Genomic DNA, 12,244 nt, shown 5'->3' on the forward strand with positions numbered 1-12,244 from the left:
GTGTTTAGAAAGTCCCGGCAACAAGAACACCACCACCGACGATCGACGACCGCGCGGAGGAGGTACACCTTGGTACCAGAAGGTATAACGAAGTGGTAGCCGAAGGTAGTGCACGTCGATTTAGAGGTGGGGGCATCTCTAAGCTAGCGGTGTCAGCGCTTCCTCGACGCTCACTGCTCGTCGACCCGTCGAGCCATCGACATCGGGTGACAGATCGGAGCGTAAAGAGTTTTAAAGTAATCGTCCATCACCGGGAGAGAAAAAGAGAAAAAGAGAAAAAGAGAAAAAGAAAGAAAGTCAATCGGTTCAGGAAGAAGAAGAAAAGAGAGAGAGAAAGAGAGATATTGACGTTCCGGGTCGTTTTGTGCTACGTGGATTAATTCGAGGAGGCGAAAATACAATGGAGAAGGACCAACCGGATTCTTTGGCGACCGTCGCCGTCGTCTCAGAGAAGATGCCGCAGACTCATAGCCACTATGCGCCCAGCGAGGTCTACTCCTCTGCCGAGCCGCCACCGGTAAGCTTTCGCCCAAGGATTAAAAATCCATTCGCTTCTCATCCGTTTATTTTTTAGTCAATTTGGGATTTATTTTTCTTTTTTGAGATTAATATTTTTTTTCAACAAAAGAAAGATAAATCATTATTTTTCGACATCTTTAAAAAATTATATTTTATAATTCTCAAATTAGAAAGGATCCGCACAATCCTTATGGAAATTGGATTTTGGTGGAATTGACTGGTTTTTTCATATGTTGTAGCTTATGACCTGCTGAACAAAATATGTAATAGCCTCAAAGCTAAATAATGGATAGTTACTAAGCTACAGCCAAACAATCTGATTTTATCGGGATTCAATTTCATTTAGGATTTCATATAGATTCAAAAACTCTGCGTTAATCCTATATAAAATTGAATCTCAGTAAGATCAGTTGGTTTTCTCGTACATTGTAGTTTATGATCTGCTGAACAAAAAATGTAATAGGTTCAAAGTTAAATAATAGATAGTTACTGCAATTTACAGCTAGTCAAACATAAAAAATTTGGGCTTTGCGAGTTGTTTAACTGGCTGTAACTCAGTAACTATTCATTAGCTTTGAAGCTATTATATCTTTTGTTCATCAGGTCACAAGTTACAACATATGAAAAAACCAGCCAATTCCACCGAAAAAAAAAACCCAATTTCCATAAGAATATTGTACGGGGTCCTTTGTTAAAATCAACGAGAATATAAATGAGGAATAAAGTTTCTACTATTTATTTGTACGTCTAGAAAGGATTAGATCCAAAGTGATAAAAAATCTGTGAGTAAAATTAGTGATCCGCTAAGATCTGGAACGTCATATTTCCTATAATTCCAGATGTGCATGCACATGAAAATTATATATATATGTACATATTGATTTTGATTGACTGCAAATTAATATGTATTTGTTCATTGCATATGAATTCCATAGTGTGTATAGCAGGATAAATGGCTTAATTACGCCTAACATGAATGCTGTCAAACGATATGATGACTTCTGTGTGATTCATTGGCTCTTCACATTGAGATACAAAATTTTTTAAGTAAAGTTTAAAATTAATCAGTTTTTAAATTCATCAGAAGAAGCACTCTGAAGGAATTGAAGCCATATGTTATCTTCTACATTTTTTTGTGAACTTTATTTTTAAACAACCTGTTAAAATTCGCAAAATAAAAGCTGCATGAATGACAAAACGAATTATCACATTTTTACACTTGTGCAAATTTTATTGCTCATTAGTATTTTATAAAAAGTAAATATGAAAATGTAGCTTGATGTAAAAAAAAGAACAAAACATTTCAAATCGCAAATTGTTTCATTAAAAATATTCAGTTATAGAAAGATGCTATATTACATATATATGTATACATGTGTAATTTTACACATTTTTGCACATTCAAAAATAATTATAAGAGGCAATATATATATATATATATATATATATATATATATTTACCTCTTTTTTCTTTTATCTACTAGAATTTCAATTTAATATAACTGCAAAACTTAAAAAGATAGTTTACTGATGTGGCTTGTTTTGTACACAAATACAAAATATATCATAAGGTAAAACATAATGTTGGCCTTCACGTGAAATTGTTCATCAAGATGTAATTACGACGACTAAAATGGCGTATAATTTTGTACACGTGTGTGGTTGTTCTCCTGAATAGAAAAATGACATATAATAGCAAATATAGTGTGGAGATAATTGTAGTTCGAAAATTGGCACTATATCGTATAATTGAACATTGCCGTTGTAATGAGAAAGGGAATTACAATGAAGAAATTGCCGTACTTCTTACGATACCCTTTGTTTGCCGGATCGGATGATCCACGCGACTCTACTATGTTTACATAATTATACTGCCTCTATCGTTATCGATAATAATCGGCAATCAATCGATTTCTCATTTACGGTACTCTCGGGGATATTAATTTTTCCTTGGATGCGAAAGGAACGGTTTCAGATAGCAAATTCTCAAAGTAACTCGAATGTCTTCTCAACACTAATGTATAGCGTTGAAGTTTGGACATTTAAACAAATAGAGATGAGGAAACTAGAAGCATTTAAACGCTGGTGTTATAAGAGAATGCTGCGCATTTCTAGGATAGAGCGCATAGATAGCATATAGCAGGCATGTCAAACTCGTTTTGCATTACGGGCCACATGATCTATTTTGTATTAAGCTGAGGGCCGCATGTTTTCAATGTTCCTAGAATAAATAAAATACGATTTTTTAAATTATTATATTTAGTATGTTCAATGTATATTATACATAGTCGCTTTATATTTATATCTTATGTTACTTTTTAAAATAAAAATATTTTACGATTTTTTAAATAAAAAAACAAAAATAGAAACTATAATAAAAAATATTTTACTTTTTTTTATAAAAAGCAAAAATAGAAACTATAATGAAAAATAAACAAAATCACAATTTAATATTATTTTTTAGAAGATATTTGACATCGTTTTTCACAAACCAATTTTTTTGAAAAGATTTTCAAGAAGTTTCGGCGGGCCGCATGCGGCCCGCGGGCCGCGTGTTTGACATGCCTGGCATATAGCAATGGAAGAATGAGGAAGTGCTTCGGAGATTGAATAAGAACAAGGAATTAATATAGCAACCATTAAAAGAAAAAAATATCGAATAAATATGGAAATATCTAGATCATGTAATAAGAAGTGAGAAATAGTATTTGCTGCAACTTGTTATACAAGGACGAATATAAAAAGGACAGAAGTATAGGAAGAAGAAAGATGTCGTGGAGCTATGGAATTTGAGGGAATGGGTTTGAAATAAGTTTCAATCAATTTTTCGCTGCGAACAAAAATGCCATGATGATTTCCAATTTTCGATAGAAAAAAGAAGAAGAAATAACTTTAGAAATTAACAAGAAGAAAATATACTCTTACAAGTACACGTTTTAGAAAATTTTTATGTAAAAATTCATTATGTTATCGAGAAATGCAAACATGAATATTCCATTTCGAGAATGAATATTTACAGAGTATTCGCTATTGTCGTGACTTATTGTTGTTTCTTTGAAAATGAATGGACGAAGTATATCTGCGTCATTAAGCTCGAAGCGATGCGTCACAAGAGAGTGTCGTGTGACACGCATAAATTTGTCTGGCTTGATTCGAATCGATGAGCTGAATGTGCGAGCACAATTGGCAATGTAAATATGACGTCTCGCCGATTGATATCCGGTGACATTGTGTAACGCACTTGTGGATGCCTTTCGACCATTCGCTCTTCGGATCGTCGAGTGAAATTGCAATTGATATTGTTCGTAAATCGAGAGTCAGTATATTCGAATAATACCATTAAACAATATTATTGCGAGGATCCGCGAGACTCAATCTATCAGTAAACGATAAAACGCATATATAGGATTTCCGAAGGACATATGGAAAGACATAGGCATAGAGATAAAAAGATATTCAGTTACGTGATTTTCCTTGAAAATGCATTAACGACATAAAGAACGCTGCTTGTAATACAGCATGAAGCATAACAAATGGCGTGCAACCTTAGAAATTATCATTGCTTAAAAAAATAACGTCGAAGGTAATATATCGACAGATATATTCTTTATGTATATAATGTTATCATTCTTCTTTTTTTTATTTTTCGATAAATAATTTATACTGGAAACATGGCCTTTGCAAGTCGCAAGTTTTGATGTAAAATAATCTATATGCGTAATTATGCAATTGAAAAATTAATTCAGCGATCTTAAATTAGTCTATTGAAATAATAAGCTCTTTAATTATAAAATTGCTATATTCGCAAAAAGCGCACGGATAAGTTATTGTACACTTCCGAGAAAGTTGTTTTATAACATAATTGCACAAAACTCTCAATCACACTCCAAGAGTGATTATACATTTGCGCGATTGTTCGTTATTATTGTTTGTTCATTCGATCATTTCTCAGACTAAGACAGATTAAAATTAGCCGACGATAATTAATGACGAGAAAATTAAAAGAAACAGTCTAGAATACATTAAATGCATTTTATTAGCATAGTGTATTTAATTTATTAACAGTTTGAAATCTACGCGTTTAAAATAAATATTCTTCTTTATTTCTTTCGCCGACATAAGAGAAAATTTTGTTTTCTACGAAATTTATTTTTACGTATAATTTAAAAAAACGCATTCTTTTTTTCAAAAAAATTAAGAGAAGAATGCAGTTAAAACAAAGGCGATATTTGAAGTGGATAGCATATGTTACACTAGAAAAATAAGGAGTATTTAATTACGCTATTTACAACAAGCAAAGAATGTGCAATTCTTACGATGAAAAGACATAAATATGTATTACACACCGAGACGCGTGCACTTCCGCCACGGAAAACGCAAACGTCATTTCATCATTAAAAATGATCACTTAATTGGCCAACAGAGAGTTTGAGAAAAAACTAAAGAAAACATTAAATGTATATTTAAACGTATATTTCTTTCCTGAAAATATATATTTAACTTTTTATTTGTCATCGTAGTTAAACGAATATACATATATGTTACAAAAATTATGGATAATTAAAATTTCAACGATCAAATTAACATTTTATTCCAGATAGTAAAAGAGTTTAACGATTTCAACAGTGTGTATAAGCATATTTGACATAAATTTAAATTTTAATTATTTTATAGAGATATTTTATGTAAATTCGAATTAATAATATTCGAATTAATATTCGAATTAAAATTACGATATAAAATAATAGACGATGGAATAAAGAATTTAGGACAATTTGCTTTTCATCAAAATTTTTTAATCATATAAAGAGGAGCGTCTTTTCCGGCCAAAGAGTCACATATTCATGCTAAGAAAAAAACAGTCGGTATGAAACATCTCTTGAATACGAAAAGGAAGAAAATTAAACTTCGAGAATATGCGAGAATATGCGAGAAGTGAAACAAAGCTTTCGAAACTCGTTCCATCGTCACGATGATATCGCGTGTGCTATGTTTATGAACTCGCAAGAGCCCTGAATGCCGAAATTTTGTTGGCCATTTCATTCTGTTTCTGTCTTTCTCTAATATACATACACGTACATATATGTATACATATATGTATATACGATATACTTGCCTGTGAGTTTTGCAATCGTAAACATACAAAAATCGATGGTTGCCAAGAGTCGTTTTATACTTTAATAATTGAGTAAGAAACAATTTAATAATATTATTAATGTGTCAATTCTTGTGAAAAATTGCGAACGTATTTAATTTAAATAGAGATGCCAATATTACGAAAATAAAATCAGAAATATAATATAAACACTGCGTAGAAATATTAAATTAATATGGGGTGACATGTGGCCTCGCGTGGAAAGTCACGGACTGCTAGGCGAAAGGTCTCAGGTTCGAACTCGGTTTGATCCTAAACACCTCATATGTTTCATAAGAGGTTTTTTAGAAGAGAATTGTGGACGGAGGAGAAGGCAGTTAAGGAGAGGAAAGAAGAATGAGGAGAATGAGGAAGAAGAGAAGATGGGAGAGAGGAGAAAAAAAGGATTATAGTTGTAAGGTCGCTTATGATCAGATCAGATTAAAGGGAGTTAAAGAGATATTGTAAAAAGGTTCGAGTACGCTCATTGTAAAAAAGCGTCTTTGTAGTCCCAAGGGGATCAAATAAACGTTATTATTTATTAAATTAATATAGAAATGTTAAATAAAAATATATATATTATATAAGAGACAGTTCTTTTACAACGTTTTCGTGAATAAATAATATCTTTTCGAATAATTTTGTAGCTGTTTTGCAGCGAGCGCAGAATTCTTATAGCACAGAGTCCAAATAGCACGTTTCGCGTTTCGTTTCGTTTCACTATTGAGCAATCAACCATTCATTCGCCGAGGTTTAACTTTGCGCGTCGAACTTTCCGGAGATTTCAACGCGCGAAGCGGGCCTGGGATAATATCGACGCCAACATAATTCTACCGTACAGTAATTTTCATTAGTAACACGCGCTAATTCGCTATAAGAAAATGATATATTATCTTATTTTTTTATGAGTTCAAGCTTTCACCTCTCTACAAACCAGAAGGCCATTTCCGCCTACGTCGTCAGCAACAATGATTGCTCTGCCGTGCGTATCACCGGTCCCTGATGACAGTAGATTATACTTCTTTTTATTAAATAATATTACGTACTATAAGACAATTCTCGATCGTGTAAGAAATTCTTTTAAATCATATGGCGTACTTAAGTTTTACTTAAGTCTTAACTTTTAAAGCGCATAGATGAACACAATGTAAATGTACATACCTCTATTTGTATGTATGTATATTATATAATTTTTTACAAAATACAACATATAGTGGTTATATATTTTATAATATAACGTTTTTCGCACTTCTCAATTTAACTTGTAAATAAAGTGCTTGGACAAAAAAGCATTCGTCCCTGAAAACATCTCCGCGTTTTCGTTTCTTTCTCTCTCTTTCATTCTCTCTCTCTCTCTCTATCTCTTACACATTATTGGCATTTATTTATTCGCACGTGTAACGCATAATGGACAAACGCAGTCTGCGCTTACATAAGACGAACTTGAACCGGGATTTCGGGGAAATACCAGAGATACAAACTGGATTTTTTTACGTGGTCTTTAATCGTTCCGATGAGAGTTTATTGATTTCGTTTATTGACGCGTTTTAATAATTCAATTATGTTTATCAAATTAAACAACAGAATATATGGAAAGTAAGAATTTCTTGTTAAATTACAAAATTATAGAAAATGTTTTTCAAATGAAAACGATAATATATTTCTTTAAAAAATAAATTAATGCAAATGCATTATAGAGATAAAAATATTGAGAAAAATAAAAAGAATAATCTTGAAAAAAATGGAAATTAAAATACATATGTATAATGTATAAATAATCTATGAAAGTTTAAAAATGTTAGAAAATGGTAAACAATAGCAGTATGCAGTTATATATACATATACTATGGCACGCCGTTTTGCTATTTATTAATAAGATTTTTTAATCTAAAATAAAAATTCAATAACCGATTTAAACTGAAGCACATAGTTCTTCGAAACCATTTCTATTATGTCATAACATAATAAAAATGAATTAAAATTATGTCTTGACATAAAATTAATTCAAAATACATAGAGAAAGATACAGCGTAGGTGGAATTATTTTTATGTCAAGACATAATTTTAATTCATTTTTATTATGTCATGAGATAATATTAATGTATTTTTATTATGTCTTAACATAATAATAATTGCAGGAATATAAATTTTGTAAGCTATCATAATAATTCAATGAATTAAAATTGTGTTACGACATAATAAAAATACAATTTATTATTTTATCTCATGACATAATAAAAATGAATTAAAATTATGTCTTGGCATAATAAAAATTGAAAATTAGAATTACGTGCTACTGTCATTTTAATTCTAGCTTTCATACTAAATTTTAAATCGAAAGAAATTTTTATTATGTCAAGACATAATATTTATTGAGAATTTCTATTATGTACATAATTTTAATTCTCGAATTTCTATTATGTACATAATTTTAATTCCCATAATTTTAATTCCCATAATTTTAATTCCCGAATTAAAATTATGTACATAATTTTAATTCCCATAATTTTAATTCGGGAATTAAAATTATGTACATAATAGAAATTCGAGAATTAAAATTATGTACATAATTTTAATTCGAGAATTAAAATTATAAGAATTAAAATTATGTACATAATAGAAATTCGGGAATTAAAATTATGTACATAATAAAAATTCAGGAATTAAAATTATGTACATAATTTTAATTCCCGAAAAATTTTTATGTTATAACAAAATAAATTCAAAATTAATATTTTCTCTAGACATAATTTTAATTCTGCGTGTTTAATTATATGATAGCTTAATAATAATTCGATGAATTATAAATATGTCTAGACATAATAATAATTTATTTTCTTTCAGTATTAATTTAATTTAGTAGAATTTTTATGATGGTATTAAATAGCAAAACGGCCATACATATACTGTGTGCTTTTCACGCAAAATATACATCGTATTCATCGAATGTGAAACAAAAAGCACATTTACGTGTACTCAACAATTTAAAGAAGTTAATAAATGATTGAAAATTACTTTCATCCGTTAATTTCAAACATGCAATCTGCATTGTGCACTGGTGTATACATATACATATATATTAGAGAAAAAGTGCAAAACGCATAATCGATCTCATAGGTGGATCACATAATGCAGGAATTACAGTTTTTGAGATTGATTGTCATCTTCAAACGCGTAATACATGATCTACCAGAGCATCGAGACCACATTTTCCATTAATTAAATATAAAAAATTTAATTTACCGTATCATACAATAAAAAGAGGGTGATCATTTTGGGCGTTCTGGGCCCCTTTCTCTACGGTTCAAATATGGCAATAATTTCAATTTATTTGTTATAAAGTCCTGATCAAAAGTTGTAAAGAGAGTTTTTCTGCAGGACGTGCAGAAGAGGCTGTATTGGTCTTCAAATCTTTTGTTAGGATAATTGTTCTTTCCCTTGTTTTTTTTGTGATATTTTCTTTTAGTATTATCTTAGATTAAAAGGTCCGGCAATGGCTGGCGTAAACAACATACATATATCTCCCTCACGCAGAAGCAACTGCGTCGTCTCGATAAATATTCTAAGTTGTGAATTCACAACGGATTTCTTTGAAAGCGTTCTTTTCGTGCTCATGGCACTTACAATTAGTCGCACGGAAACGATACAATCGGATACCTCGCGCTCAGATTCCAATGCATCCATTGCGTTGTGGATATTGTGGAAAGTCTCTTTTGAGAGAAAAACAATAGCATTTATTAAGTGTTCCTGAAAATGCCGATGTTTTCCAATATGTTAGGGAGCATTACATGGAGGCTGAAGAACACCGTCGAAAAAATAAAGATAAAGGTTTACACTTACCTAATGAACATGCGACTATATTTGTCATGTTTGCTATCATAAGGTGCGATATGTGTCTTCTGATCAAAAAGAAGCGACTCCTACAAGAAAGTAGTAATTCGAGTGATGGGGAAGAAAACTAACGTTTTGAACTTCGCGCTTCATTCAATATTCTCATGCTTTCCACTCCTCTCCTGCATTAGCTACAAACTTAAGTTTCTAGTTACATTAATCTTTCATTATAAGCTTTCAAATAAACCATATTTCATTAATAGAGAAAGGGGCCAAAATGGTTATACAAATTATTGTTTATTATTGATTTCGATTAAATTCATAAAATCACGATTGTTTTCTCTAGTGTGATTCTATAATCGCAGACGATATTAATCATTGTTCTTCATCACGACGGGTGTCAATGACTCATGAGCGGAAGATAAAACGAGAGATTTGTCTCGAAGAATAAATAATAATTTTTTTTGCCTCCAAACAGTACGGCAACAGTACCTGTTTACTTTTGTCAGATAGATAGCGCAGTATAAAGTCAGCCTCGGATGGCCTACTATCTCTTGGAAGCCTCTCACCCGAGTCGTCCATCCGCATCGAGGTCATTACGAATTGTATGTACAAGTACAGTCTGTGGTGCAAGTCTCACACACATCTTCCGTATGGAAAGAAATTTTCATATAGGAGAATATCTAAAAATTATATAAATAATTATACCTGCGTGTGACGTATCGAAAATATTTGATTTTATTATTGTAAAGAAGCGAATGGATTGTTAAAAATTTTTTTTAATTTCGAAATTGATGTAATAAGAAACGCGATGTGCAGGTCAATCTCGTTCGATTCATTAATATGTATATGATATAGCATAATTATAATAATATAGAAATCACACTCATCTCTGATTGACGAGGTCGCGTAAAATAGCGGCGAATATGATCTACAAAGGCGTCGGGCGTCAAAACGGGTTCGCGCCGCGCTTTAATAATGTCAAGGTACAGTTATAGCATGCGTCAGATGTATTTTATCGCACTTATTCCTTCTCTAAAGAAGTTAAATGACGACGCAATACTTTATCTTCAGGTATCGTTAATTTACTCGATTGCGAGATGCAAATCATTCGATGTGACTGGTCGCGGATATTATACATCAATATATAAAACATTATAAATAAATATATATACTATTTAAATGTATATTATATATTATATATTATATATATATATATATATATATATATATATGAGCCGTTCGCTCGAAGAACGACTTAAGTCGACTTAAGTCGTTTTTTAAAATTCGCTTGCCACTGTGTTACTATTCATCTAAACAATAAATCTGTTCAGTTTCGCTAATTTCCTAACTATTTTAAGGTCTTAAAATAATATTTTGTATTGCGCGGTTTCAACGGCGCATCGCCACCAACGCGCCAATAGTGCGCTGTCGATGTCATTGCGCGTTAAATTCACAGTTAATCGCTCAGATTTCTGTATATAATGTATATGAGCCGTTTGCTCGAAAAACGACTTAAGTTGACTTAAGATTTTACACAAAAAATTGAATTAAAGATTCAACTGTGTGATTCGAATTATTAAACATTATGTTTTTCAGCTTTTATATTTTTTTAATACATAGAGGTATACTATTTAATAATAATTTACCATAAAAACAAATTTTAAAGTAATATAATTGTTTTCACCATTGATTTTTTCACCATTGATTACATTAAAATCATATACATATAAAACTTTAAGTCGTTTTTCTGATGATCGACTATAATAACATGTAAAACATCTTTGAGATGTCCGAAAAAATATTATTAATATACAAAAGCTGGTTTTTAGCATCAATTTCAATTACACATAAAATAAAACATTAATTAATTTAAAAGAAAACTTAGTATCTCGGTGGACGAAAATTTATTTTATTCTATATTACATTAATCTACAACTGTAGTTTTCTTTTAAATTAATTAATGTTTTATTTTATGTGTAATTGAAATTGATGCCAAAAAACAACTTTTATATATTAATAATAGTTTTTTCGGACGTCAAAGATGTTTTACATGTTGTTGTAGTCGATCGTCAGAAAAACGACTTAAGTCATATTTTATGTAATCCATGGTAAAAACAATTATATTGCCTTAAAATTTGTTTTTATGGTAATAAATCATTACTATATAGTATACTTCTATGTTCAAAAATATAAAAGTTGAGGTATATAATATTTAATAACTCGAACCACACAGTTGAATTTTTAATTCAATTTTTTGTGTAAAAACTTAAGTCGACTTAAGTCGTTCTTCGAGCGAACGACTCATATATATATATATATATATATATATATATATATATATATATGTATATATATGCGCGTATTTATAAAATATTTAATTTATATTTTTACGGATAGGATTATGATGGATAGGAATCAATAGAGAGGAATTGATGGGATTTGATGAGCTATGAATAATATATAATATTTATAAATAATATGTAAATTGAATATTATAAAATATTTATAATATTTATAAAATATAAATAAAATTTAGAAAATTTAGAAAATATATAAATATTTATAAGTATGTAAATTAAAGAGAATCTATGTATATATTTACGGTACATTTTTTAAGTATAAAATCTAATGTAACTTGGAGAACTCGCTAAGGAAAATCAAAGTTTGCATTTCCACAATATCTATTATAGTTGAATCGGCTGTAAATAAAGTAACAAGATTTTACATAATCACTTTTCTCCCTCTCTTATCTCTTAT

The 12,244-nt window shown here is 30.3% G+C and overlaps 1 protein-coding gene across 2 annotated transcripts in view; it reads left to right on the plus strand.

Moving 5' to 3' along the window:
* Positions 1-358: 358 nt before the first annotated feature.
* LOC145941310 (uncharacterized) overlaps positions 359-12,244 on the plus strand; it is a 34,248-nt gene continuing 22,362 nt past the window's right edge. Inside the window, exon 1 of one of the 2 annotated variants that reach the window (XM_083047366.1) lies at positions 359-517. In XM_083047366.1, coding sequence (XP_082903492.1) covers positions 401-517 — 117 coding nt within the window. In that variant the 5' untranslated portion in view covers positions 359-400. Of the gene's footprint in view, positions 518-10,008; positions 10,090-12,244 lie in introns of those variants that run through there. The other variant, XM_083047367.1, reaches the window with a different exon arrangement.

Source organism: Prenolepis imparis, unplaced genomic scaffold (genome assembly GCF_030444845.1).
Source record: "Prenolepis imparis isolate NDT839.2.m4 unplaced genomic scaffold, iyPreImpa1.0 SCAF_10, whole genome shotgun sequence".
Lineage (NCBI taxonomy): Eukaryota > Metazoa > Arthropoda > Insecta > Hymenoptera > Formicidae > Prenolepis > Prenolepis imparis.